The 21,794-nt window shown below is 46.1% G+C and overlaps 1 protein-coding gene and 1 pseudogene across 1 annotated transcript; both read left to right on the plus strand.

The window, feature by feature from the left end:
* Window positions 1–2,072: 2,072 nt before the first annotated feature.
* Window positions 2,073–12,761, plus strand: LOC149526033 (olfactory receptor 52D1-like; annotated as a pseudogene).
* Window positions 12,762–12,785: 24 nt separating this feature from the next.
* Window positions 12,786–13,724, plus strand: LOC142829063 (olfactory receptor 52P1-like). The gene has a single exon (XM_075926421.2). The coding sequence runs from the start codon at window positions 12,786–12,788 to the stop codon at window positions 13,722–13,724; it is 939 nt and encodes a 312-aa protein (XP_075782536.2).
* Window positions 13,725–21,794: the final 8,070 nt, after the last annotated feature.

Genomic DNA, 21,794 nt, shown 5'->3' on the forward strand with positions numbered 1-21,794 from the left:
GATAACTTGCCTGTTTTCTTTGTGTGGTGGAGGTATACCCGGAGTTGAGAGAGACAGATAGATTTTAACCTAAGCAGTATTTCCATGCCTCCAGGGACGATGGTCCATCTAGCCCATTGTTTTCTCTTTGAGAGTGACAGCCCCAGGTGATCCAAAAGTGTGTGTAAAACCCCCAACATTGGGGGTGGGCGGGAACTTCACTGTCATGAGGGTGTCACCATCATACCTGACAGAGAGAGATTGGCTTGTGCCATGAAACACACTGAGGTATGGGCTTCCCAGAATATTTATTGAGCTGCACTTATTGTACCAAGATAGTTTCACTAGCCCTGTAAATGTCCAAACCTTTCCTGACTCTGGCTTAGGTTCCTCAGTCTGGCTAGGCACTGAGGGAAAAAAGTATTTTTAATTATTTATTTTGAATTTGCAACATTTCAGTTCAGTTGAATGTTCTCTTGCTCTTGTGTTATGAGACAGAGAGAACACAAATCTTTATCTACTCTCTACCAGTTAATATTATACAGATTCTTCTCATATCCCCTCCTACTCATCACATTTGTAAGGTAAAATTCCCGTTTTTTTTCAACCTCTCTGCACAAGCGTTTTCTTAGCCCTGGAATAGTTTTCTCGCTTTAGCTGATCTCCTCTAGTTCTGCAATACTACTAATGGTTCACAGTCATGCCGGAAAGGCATAACAAGTGGGATTTTGCTGAAGTCTAGAAATGGGTGAGAGAAGAGGGGTCAGGTGAGGATTCCCTGTTCTGTTCCCTCCCTCTAGGGCATGTGGTACTGGCCACTGTCATCAGACAAGTACTAGGCTAGATGGACCTTTGATCTGATCCTCTATGGCCTTTCTGAAAAAAAAAGTGAGGAGTCAGTTTTGGGACCTTCTCTGTTCAATATCTTAATCGACAATTCAGATGATGGCATAAAGAGTACGCTTATTAATTTTGTAGATGATACCAAGCTAGGAGGGGTCCTCGTTCAAAATGATCGGGACAAACTGGAGAATTGGCCCAAGGTAAATCGGATGAAGTTTAATAAAAATGATTTTGGGAAGCATTAAAAATGTGTTGTGAGCAAGACAAAAGAAGGAATTCTTTTTCTCTACTCTGCGCTGATTAGGTGCCGGAGTGCTGTGTCCATTTCTGGGCACCACATTTCAAGAAAAATGTGGAGAACTTGGAGAAGGTCCAGAGAAGAACAACAAAAGTGGTGAAAGGTTTTGAGAATATGACCTATTAAGGAAGGCTGAAGGAAATGGGCTTGTTTAGTTTGAAAAAGAGAAAACTGAGAGGGGGACATGAAAGTATTTTTCAAGTATCTAAAAGGGTTTTACAAGGGAAGGGAGAAAAAAATATCTCCTTGACCTCTGATGATAGTACAAGAAGCAGTGGGTTTAAATGCAGCCAGAGAGGTTTAGGTTGGACATGTGGAAAAACTTCCTAACTGTCAGGGTGGTTAAACACTGGAATAAATTGCCTAGAGATGTAATTGGTGTTGGTCCTGCTGTGAGCATAGGGGACGTGACAGGATGACCTCTCAAGGTCCCTTGCAGTTCTAGTGCTCCATCATTCTATGATTACTCTGTGTGAGATGGGTACCCAGTATTATAGAGAAGAGTCCAGAGGAGAGAGAAACTTCGAATGACTGCTCTCATGGCATTGCCTTTTCTGTAAGATTCTGCCTCCCACTTCACCTGGATATATTTCCTTAGTTCCTGTCCATTCTTGCTCTGTGAGAAAGGGTATCACAAAGCTCAGTACCATGACTCCCCGGTCTCTTTGCTGAGTCCATACAGTTCAGAATATGGTTAGATGTTTGAAGAGTTCAAGCTGTTCCATACAATAGGCATTTATGTGGAGAGGGACAGAGGGAGATGGATATAGATATAGATAGTGCCATCTGAAATGTTGCCACCTCATTGCTCGTCCCCCTTTTTCGAGTGTTACTAACTATCATGTGTATACTGTACTAAGTGTTGTGGATAGTGCATAAGCCCTTTCCTGTGTTCTCTCTCTTCACAAGCAACATGAGTGTTTCTGAGACCAATCTACAAATTGATAACGTCATGGCAGGTTTCAACCTCACTTCCTCTAATCAGTTGACATTTCTCCTTATGGGCATCGCTGGCCTGGAAAACGCCCATGTCTGGATTGCCGTCCCTTTCGCTATGTCCTACATTTTCACCCTCTTGGGAAATGTGACAATTCTGTTTGTTGTAGGCCAAGAGAAGGCCTTGCACAAGCCGATGTACCTGCTGATCTCCATGCTGGCGCTCACAGACATCGCCAAAACCACCTCCACCCTGCCGAATACCCTGTGTATATTTTGGTTCCATTTGAAAGGCATTACGGCGGGTGGCTGCTTCACCCAGATGTTCTTTGTTAACACAGTTTCTTTTACGCAGTCAGCCATCCTGGTGACGATGGCCTTTGATCGCTATGTTGCCATATGTAATCCTCTCAGATACACCACCATCCTCAGCAATGCACGAATAGCTACCTTAGGGCTTGTGGGTTTGCTAAGAGCTGTTCTCCTTATGCTGCCTCTGCCCCTCTTCTTAAGCAGGCTGCCATTTTGTGCCAGCCGCACTATCGCCCATACATACTGTGAGAACATGGCCGTGGCAAAGCTGTCGTGTGGGGACATTAAAGTCAACAGCATGTACTGCTTGGTGGTAGCATTTGTAGTCAGTGGGTTAGACCTGATGCTCATTGCTCTTTCCTATGGTCTGATCCTCAGGGCCGTCCTCAGAATCTCCTCCCAGACAGCCCCACCAGAAGGCCCTCAACACCTGAACTACCCACATCTGTGTGATAGTTTTTAATTATACTCCAGGCTACTTCACCAGCTTGACACACCGGTTTGGGCAGGGCATCGCTCCCCATATTCACATTATCTTGGCCAACTTCTATCTCCTCGGCCCTCCCATGCTCAACCCCATCATTTATGGGGCCAGAACCAAAGAGCTTCATGACAAAGTGAGCAAATGCTTCCGCAGAATGTGATTGCTCATGTGTTGCAAGAGAGGGTACTGGTGTCTCCACATTAATCGGGGCGCTCTATCCCAGTCTGGCTGGGTTCTGCATTGTTCTACTTCACAGTTGGAGCAGGTCCTGAGACCTAAGCTGTGTCTAGACTGGCCACTTTTTCCAGAAAAGCAGGCGCTTTTCCGGAAAAACTTGCCAGGTATCTACACTGGCCACTTGAATTTCCGCAAAAGCACTGACAATCTCCTGTAAGATTGTCAGTGTTTTTGTGGAAATACTATGCTGCTCCCATTCAGGCAAAAGTCTTTTTCCGAAAAACTTTTGCACAAAAGGGCCAGTGTAGACAGCTGAGATTTGTTTTCCGCAACAAAGCCCCGATCGCGAAAATGGCGATCGGGGTTTTTTTGTGGAAAAGCACGTCTAGATTGGCCACGGACGCTTTTCCGCAAGAAGTCCTGCCAATCTAGATGCTCTTTTCCGAAAATGCTTTTAATGGAAAACGTTTCCGTTAAAAGCATTTCCGGAAAATCATGCCAGTCTAGACGTAGCCCTAATGTCTTGTCACTCCGTCACCCAGCACGGCTCTCTCCACTGCTTCTGGCTGACCATCCCTTACCTCTTTTTTTGTCCCCTGTCAGCCTCCAAACTCTCACCCACTGCCACTTGGCTTCTCTGTAACTCCTAGACTGGCAGAAGACACTGCAGCTGTCTTAGCCAAGGTGGCTTTTCATTAGTCCCTCCATGACCAGGGGTTTTGATCAGTTTCATAGAATTATAGAATCCTAGAATCCTAGCGCTGGCATGGACCTCAAGAGTCATCGAATCCAGCCTGGAAGGACCAACCCCACCTAAACCATCCCAGACAGATCTTTGTGAAGCCGAGATTTCAAAACCTCTATGGATGGAGGTTCCACTACCTCCCTAGGGAACCCATTCCCATGCTTCAACCCCATCCTAGGGAAACCAGGTTTCCTAATATCCAATCTAGAGCTGCCCACTGTAACTTAAGACCATTGCTCTTTATTCTGCCATCTGACACCACTGAGAACAGCTTCCCTCCATCCTCTTTGGAACCCCCCATTCAGGGAGTTGAAGGCTGCTATCAAATTCCGCCTCACGCTTCTCTTCTTTGGATTAAGGAAGCCCAAATCTCTCAGCCTTTCCTTTTAGGTCATGAGCTCCAGCCCCCTAATCAGTATGGTTGCTCTCCTCTGGATCCTCTGAAATGCGTCCACATCCTTTCTATACTGGGGGACCCAGAAGAGGATTCAATTCTCCAGATGTAGCCTCACCATTATCGAATAAATAGGATGAATAGAAGTTAGGTTTTCAGATAGGCAAAGTGAAAAGAAAGAAATGACCATGCTGAACTTAGAAATGTATAATAAGTATGATGATCCAGTCAACAAAGTTTACCTGATTTTTTACAGCCAATCCTTCAGGAAACCCTGCTGATAATACAAAGATTAACAATAACAAAGTAATTATTTGTGCATCACCCTCGGAGTGTTTTGTAGCACATGCTTCATGTTTCATCATGAAACAGGAAAAGTCTTTTTATTGTATTGTTTTGTGACCATCTCTCGCTATAAATGAGACAATGTGGAGATCCACACCTGTTCCCAAATGCATACAAGTCTGCCCACTGCTTATGAAAATGTTGATATCTATCATCACGTACGATTATGGAAAGATTTCTCAAGCAATCAAATAAAAAGGGAATATACACAACCCCCAATGAGTGGAGAGGATCGATGCTTATTAAAATGAACAGTTAAAGGTAAAATAGTTAAAAAAATCTTGACATGACTAATTACTCAATTTTAAGTATCAGAGGGGTAGCCGTATTAGTCTGAATCTGTAAAAGCGGCGAGGAGTCCTGTGGCACCTTACAGACTAACTGAAGTGTAGGAGCATAAGCTTTCATGGGCAAAGACCCACTTCATCAGATGCATGCAGTGGAAATTTCCAGAGGCAGATATAAATATGCAGGCCAGAATCAGGCTGGAAATTACAAGGTGGATCCAATCAAGGAGGATGAGGCCCACTTCTAGTAGCTGATCTGGAGGTGTGAATTAATTTTTCATTTAAATTTAAAAGAGTTACATGTATTTTGGGGATGGATGACAGAGCCATATTTGGGGATGACATTTGGGGATGACAGAGCCATATTTGAGTCTCTATTGAACCATATTTGACTCTACCGCCATAGGTTGTCGACCCCTGCATTAGACAATGTGTAGTTGCATGAGCCTCTGGTGTTGTAGCTGATGTGGTTAGGTCCTGTGATGGTGTCACTTGTATAGATGTGTGGACAGAGTTGGCAAAGGGGTTTGTTGCAGGGCTAAGGGCCTGTGTGAGTGTGTCAGAGGTGTGACGTGTGGCTGCTAGAAAGGATTTGCTTCAGGTTAGGGGATTGTCTATAGGCAAGGACTGGCCAGTCTCCCAAGGTCTGTAAGAGTGAGGGATCGTTTTCCATGATATGCTGTAGATTGTTAATGATGGGCTGTAGCTGATGATTAGGGACGTTCTGTTATTTTCCTTGTTTGGTCCAGCTAGTCTAGTGCCTTCTCTATGAGAGTGACAGACCTAGGTGATGCAGAAGAATGTGTAAACTCTCCCACCCTTAGGGAGATGGGTGGGGGTGACGTCACCGTTATGAGGATATCATCGTAATGCCAAACAGGCAGAGATTGGCTTGTGTTAGGGAACACAGGCCCAGGCCTGGTTCCACAGTTCATATCATGAGCAATCTGAGCAGCAAGTCTTCAGGAAAGAGATTTGGGGTGCGTCTAGACTACAGGGATTTTTCAGAAAAACATCCTTTTTTCGAAAAAACTTCACCTGTGTCCATACCACTCGTGTTCTTTTGAAAGAAAATCAAAAGAACGCAGGGGGCGGGGAGGGTTCTGACATTGTAAACCCCATTCTACGAGGAAGAACATCTTTTCCGAAAGAGCGCAGGGAAAAAGAGGCCTCCGGGAAAAAGCACAGGTGCCCTGATGGACACTCCATCCACACTAATCACAGCTCTATAGTTCCTGTCTCCCAGCAGCTATTAAAGCTGCAGGCACCAGGGGCAAGCCTTGTGGCAGGAAGCCATACTTGCAGCAGGACCTTGACTTCGAGGCTCTGACTGCCACAGGCCTACTGACAGATAGCAGAGCCACAAGCCCCCTGGGATTCCCCTGGTCCTTCCAGGGAGCAGCCCCAGGGGTCCCAGGACCCACCCAGAGGCACTAAACACCGGGTGCCTTCCTGGACCGGGCCAGAGATCCTTTCTCTCCTGGAGCTGTCGAGGAAGGAAGAGGCCCTGAAGGATCTGACCTCCAAGTGCCTCAATGCGGACATTTATGGGTGCATGGCCACCCCTGCACCCTTGATCAAGTCCGGAGCAAGGCCAAGGAGCTCTGGCAAGGGTACGCCCGAGCTAGGGAGGGCAGCTCTCGCTCCGGAGCAAGACCACACTCCTGCCCGTACTATAGAGAGCTTCACCAGATACTGGGTGGTAGGCAAGCCCTTTCCCCACACATACTGGTGGACTCGGGCTTGGAGCACCGGCTGGAGCTCCTGGAGGAAGAGGATGATGATGACGATGACCGACATCAGCTGCAAGAGGAGGAGCACACCAGCAGCATTGTCACCCTCACCCTGGAGCTGGTACCCCAGGCCCTGGACATCTCCCAGGCATCATCTGACGCCAGGGAGGGATCATCAGGTGACTGCTGTCAAGTTGTGACACACATAGGTGGGGGGAGGTGGGCGTGATTGTCACTCGACATGCTCAGCCTGGACAGCACGCAAATGGTTGTGCACATGCAACCACGTGCAGTGGCAGTGTGCACCATATGGTCTCAGGAGGCAGCCCCGGAGCACATACAGGCTGCTGCTCTCAGCTTCAGGGAAGGCCCCACACACTTCCGACCTGCAATGAGGTGTATCAGTTAATCCGAACTAAGAACTTAGTTCGGATTAACTTCTGACTGCTGCGTGTAGCCGCAGGCAGTCAGTTCAAACTAAGGGGATTTAAAAATGGCACCCGCCCGAGAACATGCAAATGAAGCCCAGGATATTTAAATCACGGGCTTCACTTGCAAATTCGAATGCCTACATTAGCCACCCTAGTTTGAACTAGGGGGCTAGTGTAGACATACCCTTAGAGTTCTGTGAGGGGTCAACAAACATGTGGACAAGGGGGATCCAGTAGATATAGTGTACTTAGATTTTCAGAAAGCCTTTGACAAGGTCCCTCACCAAAGGCTCTTACAAAAATTAAGTTGTCATGGGATAAGAAGGAAGATCCTTTCATGGACTGAGAACTGGTTAAAAGACAGGAAACAAAGGGTTGGAATAAATGGTACATTTTCAGAATGGAGAGGGGTAACTAGTGGTGTCTCCCAAGGGTCAGTCCTGGGACCAATCCTTTTCAACTTATTCATAAATGATCTGGAGAAAGGGGCAAACAGCGAGGTGGCAAAGTTTGCAGACGATACTAAACTGCTCAAGTCAATCTGTGCAACTCCTTGCCTGAGGAGGGTGAGAAGGCTAGGACTATAACAGAGTTTAAAGAGAAGCTAGATAATTTCATGGAGGTTAGGTCCATAAAAGGCCAGGGGATAGAAATGGTGTCCCTGTCCTCTGTTTGTCAGAGGCTGGACAAGGATGGCAGGAGACAAAGCTCTAGATCATTGTCTTCGGTCCACCCTCTCTGGGGCACCTGGTGCTGGCCACTGTTGGCAGACAGGATACTGGGCTGGACGGACCCTTGGTCTAACCCAGTCCAGCCATTCTTATGTTCCTTTGTTTGTTTTAAGCCTGCTGCCTATTAATTTTATTTGGTTCCCCTGAGACTTTGGGCTATGTCTCAGCCAATCTTTTCTTCACTCCCAGGGGATATTCTAAAGCTGCAGTTCACTAGGGTCTATTTCTGCTGTTCTCCCTGTTCACGGTGGCTAGGGAATTGTGTGGAAGTCCTGCCAAACTGAGAGTCCACAGAGACCGGGCAAGGGAATGATAAATGGGACTGCCCAGTTTGGTGACTGTCAGACATGTGAGACTCAGATGCTGCCTTGGAGGGCTCAGCCTTTCTGTAGCAGTAACGGAATTACCAGCCTCTTCTGGCTAGAGTTTCGGTGAGTTGCCTCTTTCTGCATTACAGTTAGTGCGAAGGCTTTCAGGGTTCAAGACAAGAACCGCCTGGGAAGGCATTGAACAAGAAAGTGGCTAGAATTGTTCAGTGTTGTCAGAAACACCAAGGGTTTTACCTAGTAAAATTGGAAATAGACAAATATTTATTTATATTTATGGTCAGTTCCTTTTCTCTCACCCTGTCCTACCATCTGTCCCAGTAACTCTTTTGGGAGCTGTGCGGTTTCTCCTGTGGTTTGTTCAATATCTCCAATTCAGCAACTTCCGTGCCCTGCTGGGAAGTGCGTTCCTACCCTCTGCAAAGGGCATCTGTGTTCCCAGAAGATTCCCAACACGAGGGGGTCTCAGAAGGATCCCGGATTCTGCTCTCAAATTCTGCTTTCACTGGCTCACTCTAGATTGACACTGGCCTCTTAGAGGAGTATCAAGGCCCAGGTGTATTGAGACAGAAGACATGCAGTGTTCAGATCACAAAGGCCCACAGTTTGGAAACAAGGTGAATCCTGCTGAAGCCACAGACCAGAGATACAAGATCTCCTGAGATAAAGGGGTGTCTCAGACTGGCATATCACCTGGACCACACTACGGCAGATGGCGTCTGGCACCGTACGGACCATCCCTCCTCTGTAAGGAATCCCACTGTGTTCTCGTGGCAATTTCAGTAATTGCCAGCACAGAAAAGCAGCCTCAGGAAGATGGGTTTGGGTTTCTAACAGGCTGCAGAACGCTAAAGCTTTGCCATTGCAAGGAAAAGTTACTCACGCTGGCTCCTTCCAGTTTCTGAATCCTTGTGTCCTTCCCTGCACAGGCTGACCTGACCTGCTGGGGCTCCCTTCACCCCCAGAAAAGCAGTTCATGTTGGTCTCCCCATTTTCCCCACTGCAAGCAGACTCTGAGTATGTGGAGGTGTTTTTCTGAGCTGTTGCTCTTGTAACCACCACTGGGTGGATTTGAATCTGGGACCTCTGAAGCTGAGTAGAGGAGCCTCTACCCTATGAGCTAAAAGCCAGGCTGCTTCCAAACCCTACTGCCTAGGGCTCTTGGTCTTAACTGTTGCTGTGGTCTAGGTACCACTTGCATTGCTCAGAAATCACACTAGGTGTGCGGGTTACACTATGGTGTCTGGCACCTGTGTTACAACCTGGGTGAGGGATTTCACTGTCTGTCCGGGCTGGAAATGGCAGGACCTCTCTGGGTGAGTGGACAGGACCCGGGATTTTGGGGCAGAGAACAGGATGGACACACTGGCAATGGTAGAGGTAGGGGGAGAGGGGTGCACAGCCAGGAGGGCAGCGCTGGGGGTTTGGGGAGAGGCAGGAGGCTCGTAGAGATGCAGGCAGCACTGGGGACTGTGGGAACACAGAGAACCGTGTCCATGGAGAGAAGGTCCGTGCGTGCTATGGTAACCCATGTGCACAGTGTGGGTCCCTGTCCAATGTAGTGGCACTTCCAGAGAGAAATAAGGTCAAGGGAGCTCTTCAGCCTTGTTTGTGTATCCGCTGGCTTCACAGGTCTAGCTGTAGCAGCTCTTATGCTAAGCACCAGCGCCCCCTGGTTCAAATCCACTGGGGGGTGGTAGCACTGTTTCTGTCAAGTCTGGTACTTAATTTAGTGCTGGCTGAGGTGAATAAGGGGGGGGGGGGTTGAACAAAGAAACATATGTGGACAACTGAGCAGCACTGGAGTTTGAAGGAGGCAGCAGGTGGATGACCAAGCAACAGTGGAGGTTAAGGGGGTAGGCATTCCACAATGAGAATGGGACATCTGTGGCCTGGTACTAATACACGTGCCATGTCTAGGGGCCACTGAGAGCTGCTCTGGAATCATTTGCTGACCAGCTCTGTTTCTCTTTCATGGCAAAGGTTGGAAAGGTCAAATCGTGTTTTTCTCACCATTAACATTCATCCACAAAGACGGTAACAGGATCTCTCAGTGTTGTGAAATACACAAGTAAAGTCACATTTCCAAGCTGCGACAATCACAGGAGAATTTTGCCTGACAACGATCATTCAGCTCAATAGATGGGAAAGTGCCCCCTGCTGGGTCCTGGGGAAAAGTGCACAGATTCCACGGCTAGGAGGAAACGTTATGACCACGTACTCTTAATTCTTGTAGAGAATTATCCAACTTTAATTTAAAACTTCTCAGTTATGAAGAATCTGCCGTGTCCTTTCAGAAAATGTTCTACAGTAAATTATTCTCAAGGTTAAAAGATGTTTGTCACTGTTTCCAGTTAGAATTTCTTTTAATTTCAACTTCCAGACAATACATCCACCTAAATCTGTGTATGCTCGGCTGAAAAGTATATTATTAAGTATGTGGTCCACATCTAGATAATAGGGTTTGTCATAAAGCCACTCTTTAACTGTATTTGTTCAACTAAAGAGATTGAGATCTTTGAGTCTATTGCTATGAGACAGGGTTTGAAATCTTTTACTAATTCTTGTAATTTCTCTTGGAATGCCTTTCAGTATCCACCTTGAACCATGGAGACCAGAACTAGGCAATGGATTCCAGCTGCCGTCACACCAGTGCCCAATACAGAGGTAAAATAATTTCTTTACCTCAGGATATTCTTCTGAAAAAATGTCAGTTATGTCCACTTTGCAATTGTGTTCTTCTGAATGAAAATCAAAAGACCAGAGGGGTTTTTCTGACATTGGTAATGCTTATTCTATGAGGAAGAAGTCTTCTTCCAAAAGCTCTTTCCCAAAAAGGCGTGTGTGGATGGGGAAGAGGGAGTTTTTTCAAAAGATGAAGGAGGAAAAAGATGAAAGAGATTCTTTGGGCCACCCAATCAAACTGGGAGCTCATGTTTGCTTTAATTATTCTTTCATCTCCCCCAAAACATTTTTTTGAGAACTTGTGCTTCCAGGGATTGTCCCCCATCATTTGAGCATCACCTACGTTCTTTTTTCCTAGAGGTAGATATCTCCATTGCTCTAGGAGCACACATTTTATTTGCTCCAACCCACTTTGCCAACTTCTCCAGATTGCACTCAATCGGTATCTGCTCCACTTCACTATTTATGATCCCCTAATTTTTGTGCCATGTGCAAATGTAGATACTGAGGCATGAGGAGGGCAAGCAGAAGAACTGCTCACATGAGTCTCTGCTTACACTTGTCTGTTAACACCTTCCAGTTATGTCCCAGATAAAACTGGTGCTTGCAAGAAACTGATGCACCAAAAGCAACATGGGAAGTGACAGAGTTGGAAGACTGCAGCCCTAAGTACCAAGGCCTTTAGAATCATCTTTCTCCTGTTCATGAACTTCCCAATGAGCACAAACTTTAGCTCAGTCTAACAATCTCCACTTTGTGTCCATTTGGCATCACAGATCAGGACTATGGTCTACCTTCTCTTTGAGAGTGAAAGCCCCAGGTGCTGCAGAAGAATGTGTAAAATCCCCAGCATTAGGGAGATGGGTGGGAGTGACTTCCCCATCATGGGGATGTCACCCTATGCCCATCAGACAGATTGGCCTGTGCCATTGAGGTACGGACTTTCCAAAATATTTATCTGTAACTATTGTACCTGGATAGTTGTACTATCCATGTAATTGTCCAAACCCTTCCTGATTGTTGCTTAGAACATGGTCTCAGCTTCCTCTTGTGACATGTGTTCCTCAGACTGGTTAGGCCCTGAGTGATAAAAAGCATTCTGAATCACAAATTTTGATTTTGTTGTATAAGACAGAGAGAACACATTCTTTATCTGTTCCCTACCATTAGTATTATACAGATTTTTGTCATGTCACTCTTATTCATCACCTTTGTGAGGTAACATTCCAACTTTTTTCAACTTCTTCCTATATAAGAATTTCCCATCTTCTTCTCTGGGTCTGAACTCCTCTAGTTCATCAATATTTGGTGTGAGATGGGTTCACGATACTACACACAGAAGTACGCACAGAAGAGTCCAGAGAGAATGAAGCATGGAATGACTGATCTCATGCAGTTGTCTTTTCTCTAAGATTCTGCCTCCCACTTTTCCTAGATCAAAATAGTTTCTTTAGTTTCCTACCACTCTTGCACTGAGAGCCGTGTTTCAAAGAATTGTGTTCCATGATCCCCACGTCCCTCTGCTGAGTTCATATAATTGAATAAGAACCTGGTTAGGTGTTTGAAAAGTTCATGCTTTTCCCTACAATGGGAATTTATCTTGCAATTATTGACACTGATGTTTCTCTTCCATTATACTCCTCATAGGCTCGACTTGCTTAGGTCCCTCTCAGAACTTCTATCGATTTAGCTCTAATTTTTACATACAGATCTATGTTTAGATATCATTTTAACATATGTATCTAGAATTAGATCTATATAAATAGAGATAGTGATATGGATCTAGATATATATATATATAGAAATCTGTATCACTATCTCTATTCATATCTAAACTTAGGTATAGATATCTATCTAGATATAGATACAGACATAAAGACAGATAGATGACAGAGATATGGATAGCGATAGCGATACAGATTATTAGATTTCTAGATAGGGATAGTGATTACTAGATTGTTAACTATAAACTATTTATTATACTAATTGATGTGTAAAGTGTGTAATCCCATTTCCGTGCTTCTCTCCCTTCACAGGAAGCATGAGAACTTCTAAGGCCAATCTATGAACTGATCATTCATGGCAGGTTTCAACCTCACACCCTCTCATCAGTCAACTTTCATACTAACAGGCATTCCTGGCTTGGAAAATGCCCACATCTGGATTTCCATCCCTTTCGCTATGTCCTACTTTATCACCCTGTTGGGAAATTTCACAGTTCTGTTTGTTGTGGGCAAAGATCAGACCCTGCAAAAGCCGATGTACCTACTGATGTGCATGCTGGCGCTCACCGACATTGCTAAATCCACCTCCACCTTGCCGAAGGCCCTGTGTATATTTTGGTTCAATTGGAATGGCATTACGGCGGGTGGCTGCTTTACCCAGACTTTCTTTCTTAACACAATTGCTTTTACGCAGTCCGCCATTCTGGTCACAATGGCCTTTGATCGCTATGTTGCCATATGCAACCCCCTTAGATATGCCACCATCCTCAGCAATACAAGAATTACTGTGTTAGGGTTTGTAGGTTTGATAAGAGGTGTTCTCTGTATGCTGCCTCTGCCTCTGTTCTTAAGCTGGCTGCCATTTTGTGCCAACCACACAATTGCCCATACGCACTGTGAGAACATGGCTGTGGCAAAGCTGTCATGTGGGGACATCACAGTCAACAGCATATACAGCTTGGTGGTATCGTTTGTGGTCAGTGGGTTAGACCTGATGCTCATTGCTCTGTCCTACGGTCTGATCATCAGGGCCGTCCTCAGAATCTCCTCCAGGAAAGCCCACCAGAAAGCCTTCAACACATGCACAGCCCACATATGTGTAATGCTGACCACTTATACTCCAGGATACCTGAACAGCTTGACGCAAAGATTCGTTCAGAGCATCGCTCCCCATACTCAAGTGATCTTGGCCAACGTCTATCTCCTCATCTCTCCCATGCTCAACCCCATAATTTATGGGGCCAAAACCAAAGAGCTTCGTGACAAAGTGAGGAGATGCACCTGCAGAATGTGATTTCCTGTGTGTGATAAGAGACGGTAAAGGTGTCTATCGATTAATCGGGGCGCTGTATCCCAGACTATTCAGCATTGTTCCAGTTCACACTCTGAGCGGTTTTTGACACCTAATGTATGTCAAGACTGCATGGCTCTGTTGATGGATACATGTAAACTAGTTTACCCGGCATAAGCAAATAATCCCCGCTTCATTAAAATAAACATGGCCGCTGTGCTGTGCAAACCATCAGCAGATCCAGCACAGTGCAGCAGTCTAGACATGGATCTGTTGGCTGGGGAAGCCTTTACTGACCGATCCTGTAAACTTCGTTTCTAACTTAAATAACTGGATTGGTTATATCTCAAAATCAGTCCCCTCCCGGAACCCCAATTGGGCCCACTGATGATTAGCTTTTAGTAGCTCCTGACCATAGAAACATAAAATTTTGCACAGATTTCCTAACTTCAATCACTGGATTGGACATATATTGAAATCGGTTCCCCCAGTTCCTCCAGAACCCCAATTGGGCCCACTGATAATTCCGAAAGATGTCTGAAACGGGAAGAGCTAGAAGCACCAAATTTTGCACTGATACTATTGATTTCCTAATTTAAATAACTGGATTTGTTATATCTCGAAATTGGTTCCCCCAGAGCCTCAATTGGGCCCACTGATAATTAGCTTTTAGTAGCGCCTGATCATAGGCATTTGCTGGATTTTTCTGTTAAGCATGTCACATAAACTGCAACTACGAGATCCTAGAGGATAAAACATTGGGCACCTGCAGCACCATCAAGGAAAAGCCCATAGGCGAGAGGCTGCAGTGGGGCAGAGAATCAGCAACCTCCCCCATACTAGGGCACCAGCAGGTCTCCAGGACAGACCCAAATGTCACTGATGCTGGCTGGGGTCTAGACTTCCTAATTGTGTCTGGGAGAAACCTCCAGCTATCACAGCCTCTCAACATTTTCACACAGCTAGGCTCCGACTGAACCCCTTCTGGAAATTAAAGTTGCTACCCTCCCCATGCACCAAACAGAGCCATCCCACCACTCGCCCTCCTTTGGGCTGCCTGTGTTTTCCTGGCAGGGAAGTGTGTGTTATCAGCAAGTGCCACAGACATTATGCCCTTTGCAGGATTCAGCTCACAGTACAAAGAGGAGGCGGGTAGGAGGACAAGGTTTTGAGAACCATGGAGCCTGAAGAGGACACGGTACACTCAGAACAGCCTATTCTCATTAGAATAGGTAAGTTCAGGAGCTGCATGTTCTGATCATCTAGATATCACTAATTGCACCTAGTCTGAAGGTCTTTCGCTCTATCTGATCAATGCAACCGCTCCAGCTACCACTAGGAAGTCCATTCAGGTTGCCCCATGGTGCGTGCACTGAAGGCACTCGGGGAGTGGCTACTTGGGGATCAGTGATTTGCTGCTGCTGAAGAGCCCAGGAGACATCTCCTCCATTTCTCAGGACTTCTGGCAAGGAGGCTGCAGGCATTGGTTTGCATAGAGTCGTTAGGGGAAGATGGGCCTTCCTGATTTGTGAAGATTGAGAAAAGGGACCGTATGGGATTTGTTGTTTTATAAGCATATCACTAGCTATGTTAATTTCTTAAAGTAATACATAAGAGAAAAGTATGTCCAATAAAACATGCTATGTTAATGTCATTGATGTAGTTCATTCATCATGCCTTTTACTATATTTTCCCTGGGAGATGCCGGGTATTTCTGCTAGTAAAAAATAAGTAGCCATACTCAAATGTTGCATTTGTTCCTTGTCAGTTTGTTGGGCCATTTTCACAGCTCTGTCATGGATTGTTGTTGCCGATAATGGCACGCCTTGAATTTTCTGTGAAACTCGTCAATTTGTTATGAAACACGCCAAATAGTCCATGACCAATTTTTAGCAGGAATCTCTTCATGTAATCCCCATCAGTAAAAGGCTTCTTCTCTGGAATAGTGCTGTATGAGCTTGCAAATCTTGTGGCGTTGAAGTTCCCACCTTTTTTTGACCATGGCAGAAAGCTATTTTGTCCAATGTTCATTTTTCGCTGCAACTCCTTGCTTTGTGTGTGTGTGTGTGTGTGTGTGTGTGTGTGTGAGTGTGCAATACCCTCGAGGTATTTTGAAGCAAATGCTGCATGTTAAATCATGAAATTCTCTATCTCTCTCTTTTTTAAAACAGACTCTCACTGCAAATGAGACCTATCCACAAATGCACACAAGTCTATCTGCTGCTTTTGAAAAATTCAGTAGTCATCATCTCCCTTTCTCTTCACCGTTTTTACTGTTAGGGGTTCACTATCATGTATGAAGATGGTGTAGTAAGTCGAGGGTCAGTATCACGGAGTCAGCAGGCCTGAATAGAGGCCTGTAAAATGAAAACAGCAACAAGCCTGGAATCTACTGAGCAAAACTTTAGTTCAGCAACACAGGAGCCAAGAAAGAGTCCCTAGTGATAATTGTGTGATTGGGTAAGTTAGGACACAGGGAGGCACCAGGTACAGACTATAAGCTGAAAGGGAACAGCAGAACATCTTAGTAAGGAATGTCTTGGTACAAAGACTCCCTAGAAGCTATGCACATACCGATCTGGGTTCAGGACCGGGTCAACATTGACAGGATGAAGGATAGAAGGTAAGCCTCCCTTCCATAAGGTGAGGGGTGGTAATTAGGCTACAGAGGGTGGCAACCTGGTACGTAAAGAACTGATGTAAGTTGTTTGTACCTATCTATAGAAGGACACCACAAAGGGAACTCTCCAACCAACCTGGGGGGGGGGGCGGTGGTTAGGCGCCTGAAACGGCAGGTGTCATTGCCTAGACTTACAGAATGAACATTGGCTTAACTCTGGCTAATCACAGTTAATATCTGTTATATGGCAATAGGCCACATATGTGTTGGTACATTGTCAATGCGGGTCACATACACAGTGGTGTAGCATTGAGAATTTCTGCTACCAACTGTTAGAGCATCACATTTGACAATAAATCTGCTCAATTGATTTGATCCTTGCATGCATCTGTTGTTTCTGGGGGCTCTCAGAGATCTCCTGTGTTGACCCAACTGCATGGGGTCTAACACTCTAGATAAGGGAGCACCGATATTGACGCACACAGCCAAAAGTTGATCATCACTGACGGAGTAGAGGTCCTGTCAGGAGCGTACCAGGACCACCCCAAATACCCTGACCAGACGACACTGAAAGTATGACACTGCCGGTATGACAAACAGAATCCAATGCATCAGGGAAGGGCAGACAAATAAGCAGTGGCACATTTTTAAAGTGCTTGTACACAAATGCTAGGAGTCTGACTAATAAGATGGGTGAACTAGAGTACCTCGTATTAAAGGAGGAGATTGACATAATAGGCATCACTGAAACCTGGTGGAATGAGGAAAGTCTGTGGGACACAATCATACCAGGATATAAAATATATAAAAAGGATAGAATAGGCCGGGTGGGTGGCGGAGTGGCACTGTATGTGAAAGATAATGTAGAATCAAATGAAATAAAAATATTAAGTGAATCAACATGTTCAATAGAATCGCTATGGATAGTAATTCCATCCTCCAATAATAAGAAATTAGCACTAGGGATATATTACCGACCACCTGACCAGGACAGCGATACTGACATTGAAATGCTGAGGGAGATTAGAGAGGTTACCAAAATAAAGAACTCTATAATAATGGGGGACTTAAATTACCCCCATATTGACTGGATACATGGCACCTCAGGAAGAGAAGCAGTGATAAAATTTCTCAATGGCTTAAATGACTGCTTCTTGGAGCAGCTGGTGCAGGAACCCACAAGGGGACAGGCAATTCTCGATTTAGTCCTGAGTGGAGTGCAGGATCAGATCCAGGATATAACCATTACAGGACCGCTTGGGAATAGTGACCATAATATAACAACATTCAACATTCCTGAGGTGGGAAGAACACCTCAGCAGTCCAGCACCCTGGCATTTAATTTCAAAAAGGTGAATTACACAAAAATGAAGAGGTTAGTTAAACAGAAATTAAAAGGCACAGTGACTAGAGCCAAATCCCTGAAAGCTGCATGGAAAATTTTTAAAGACACCATAATAGAGGCCCAACTTAAATGTATACCCCAAATTAAAAAACATAGCAAGAGACCTAAAAAAGTGTCACCGTGGCTTAACCACCATGTAAAAGACGCAGTGAGGGACAAAAAGGTATCTTTTCAGAAATGGAAGTCCAATCCTAGGCTGTGTCCAGACTCCATGCCTCCGTCGACGGAGGCATGTAGATTAGCCAGCTCGGAAGAGGGAAATGAAGCCGCGATTAAAATAATCGCGGCTTCATTTAAATTTAAATGGCTGCCCCGATCTGCCGATCAGCTGTTTGTCGGCAGATCGGGAGAGTCTGGACGCGATGCCCCGACAAAGAAGCCTTTCTTCATCGACACAGGTAAACCTGGTTTCACGAGGCTTACCTGTGTCGATGAAGAAAGGCTTCTTTGTCGGGGCATCGCGTCCAGACTTTCCCGATCTGCCGACAAACAGCTGATCGGCAGATCGGGGCAGCCATTTAAATTTAAATGAAGCCGCGATTATTTTAATCGCGGCTTCATTTCCCTCTTCCGAGCTGGCTAATCTACATGCCTCCGTCGACGGAGGCATGGAGTCTGGACACAGCCCTAGTGAGATAAATAGAAAGGAACATAAACCCTGTCAAATCAAGTGTAAACATGTAATAAGAAAAGCAAAAAAAGATTTTGAGGAACAGCTAGCCAAAAACTCAAATAGAAATAACAAAATGTTTTTAAGTATATTAGAAGCAGGAAGCCTGCTAAAAAACCTGTGGGTCCCCTAGATGATCAAGCTATAAAAGGAACAATCAAGGACAATAAAGCCATTGCGGAGAAACTAAATGATTTCTTTGATTCAGTCTTCATGGCTGAGGATGTTGGGGAGATTCCCGAATCTGCACCGTCCTTTGTGGGTGATGAATTGGAGGAACTGTCCCGGACTGAAGTGTCATTAGAGGAGGTTTTGGCACAAATAGAAAAACTTAATGTTAACAAATCTCCGGGACCGGATGGCATTCATCCAAGGGTTCTAAAAGAACTCAAATGGGAAATTGCTGAGCTATTATGTGTGCTTTGTAACCTATCCTTTAAATCGGCTTCCGTACCTAATGACTGGAACGTAGCCAACGTGACACCAATATTTAAAAGGGGCTCTAGAGGCGATCCTGGCAATTACAGACCGGTAAGTCTAACTTCAGTACCGGGCAAATTAGTTGAAACAATAACGAAGAATAAAATTGTGAAGCATGTAAAAGAACATAATTTGTTGGACAAAAATTAACATGGTTTCTGTAAAGGGAAATCCTATCTTACTAGTCTATTAGGCTGTGTCTACACTGCACCCCTTTTCCGGAAAAGGGATGCAGATGAGACAAGTTAGAATTGCAAATGAAGCGGGGGATTTAGATATCCCCCGCTTCATTTGTATAAACATGGCTGCTGCTTTTTTCCAGCTCGGGGCTTTACCGGAAAAAAGCACCAGTCTAGACGGGGATCTTTCGGAAAATAAAGCCTTTTCCGAAAGGTCCCTTATTCCTGATTTTAAGAGGAATAAGGGACCTTTCGGAAAAGGCTTTATTTTCCGAAAGAGCCCCGTCTAGACCGGCACTTTTTTCCAGCAAAGCCCCGAGCTGGAAAAAAGCAGCATCCATGTTTATACAAATGAAGCGGGGGATATCTAAATCCCCCGCTTCATTTGCAATTCCGACTTGTCTCATCTGCATCCCTTTTCCAGAAAAGGGGTGCAGTGTAGACACAGCCTTAGAGTTCTTTGAAGGGATTAACAAACATGTAGACAAAGGGGATCCAGTAGATATAGTTTACTTGGATTTTCAGAAAGCCTTTGACAAGGTTATATAGAGGTATATAAAATCATGGGTGGTGTGGAGTGGGCGGCTAAAGAAAAATATTTATTAGTTCCCATAATAGAAGAACTAGAGGACACCAAATGAAATTAATGGGTAGCAGGTTTAAAACGAATAAAAGAAAGTTCTTCTTCACACAGCGTGTAGTCAACCTGTGGAACTCCTTGCCAGAGGAAGCTGTGAAGGCTAGGACTATAACAGAGTTTAAAGAGAAGCTAGTTAATTTCATGGTGGTTAGGTCCATAAAAGGCTATTAGTCAGGGGATAGAAATTGTGCCCCTGTCCTCTGTTTGTCAGAAGCTGGAGAAGGATGGCAGGAGACAAAATTGCTTGATCATTGTCTTCGGTCCACCCTTTCTGGGGCACCTGGTGCTGGCCACTGTCAGCAGACAGGCTACTGGGCTAGATTGGACCTTTGGTCTGACCCAGGGCGGCTATTGTAAGCTCAGGGCTCAGGGTCGGGGGGGTCTCAGTGGACCACTTTAATTTTCATGCACACCTGCTCCCGGGTGGCCAGGCTGGCAGCTCCCCTGCCCTAAACAGCCACTTTCCTGTGCCTCGTGGACGAGGACCACGGTGTCTGCACTAGACCAGGCGGGTGCCTGCCTCTTGTGGTCCCGGGCAAGCACCCGGGAGCCGCCAGCCTGGTCCCAGGAAGAGGGGGAGGGCTGGGGGGCATTGGGTGGCTGGCTTGAGCCGTGCCAGGTGCAGGGTCTTCTAGCTGGGTGCTGGCAGGCTTGGACCTGGCACGGGCACCGTAGCCAGCCCGTGCCCCTTTAAGGGGTTCGGAGCTGGGAGGGTGGCAATAGAGTTTCCTTGGTGTTGGCCAGAGTGGCCACCAGGGAAAGCTGGGGAGGGCTAGCCTCCCACTAGTTCGAATTAAGGGTCTACATACCCCTTAATTCGAACTAGTAAATTCGAACTAGGCTTAATCCTCGTGGAATGAGGATTACCTAGTTCGAACTAAGCGCTCCGTTAGTTTGAATTAAATTCGAACTAACGGAGCGCTAGTGTAGCGGCTATGAAAGTTAGTTCGAACTAACTTTGTAGTGTAGACATACCCACAGAGTTTAAAGAGAAGCTAGATAATTTCATGGGGGTTAGGTCCATAAAAGGCTATTAGACATGGGATAAAATGGTGTCCTTGACCTCTGTTTGTCAGAGGCTGGAGAGAGATGGCAGGAGACAAATCGCTTGATCATTGTCTTCGGTCCACCCTCTCTGGGGCACCTGGTGCTGGCCACTGTTGGTAGACAGGCTACTGGGCTAGATGGACCTTTGGTCTGACCCAGTACGGCTGTTCTTATGTTCTTATGGTCTCCTGGCTGTGTACCCCTCCCTCCCTGCCTCTATCACTGGTAGTGTGTCTATCCTGTCTTGCCCCACAATCCCCAGTCCTTCCCTCTCATCCCTGTAAGTCCTGCCATTTCCAGAACTTCCAGACAGTGAAATCCCTCTCACAGGATGTAAGAAATGTTTCAGGCCCTGTAGCCATAGCTCAGAGAAACACCTCCACAGTCTAAATCCGTGGTCACCAACCAGTAGATCGCGATCTACCGGTAGATCTCAGGGGCTCTAAGAGTAGCTCTTGAGCCCTCTCTGAACTGCGCGCCTGCGCAGTACATTTACATTAGATTTCCTCATTTGAGGAGCAGCTACTCAGCGAACAACAACACAGATGAGTAGCTGCGAGGAATGGTGGGAGCTCGGAGGTCGGGAGGGCTGAAACACCCCAGCCAGCTGACTGTGGCTTTCAGCTGAAAGAGGCTGCCCCGCGCTCCAGCTGATTGGCGGCTTCTCCTCTGAGCCTGCCCACGTGGAGCTTGGTGCACCCTGGCTGAGCGCCATGGCCAGCTGGCCGGGCAGCTGCTTCTCTTACTTCCAGTCCGGCTGCCCTGCGCTCAGACCAGGGAGGTTACATCAGGCTCCAGCTGTGCTGGAGAAAGCTTCCCGGGCTGAGCGCAGGACAGCCGGGCGGGAGCGAAGAGAAGCGGCTTCCTGGCCAGCTGGCCATGGCGCTCAGCCAGGGTGCACCAAGCTCCACGTGGGCAGGCGCAGAGGGGAAGCCACCCGATCAGCTGGAGCGCAGTTCAGCCTCCTCCAGCCTGAAGGCCACAGACAGCTGGCCAGGCAGCTTCTCCTCTGCGCCAGCCCATGTGGAGCAT

This window comes from Pelodiscus sinensis, chromosome 1 (genome assembly GCF_052426305.1).
Source record: "Pelodiscus sinensis isolate ZL-2025 chromosome 1, ASM5242630v1, whole genome shotgun sequence".
Taxonomy (NCBI): Eukaryota; Metazoa; Chordata; order Testudines; family Trionychidae; genus Pelodiscus; species Pelodiscus sinensis.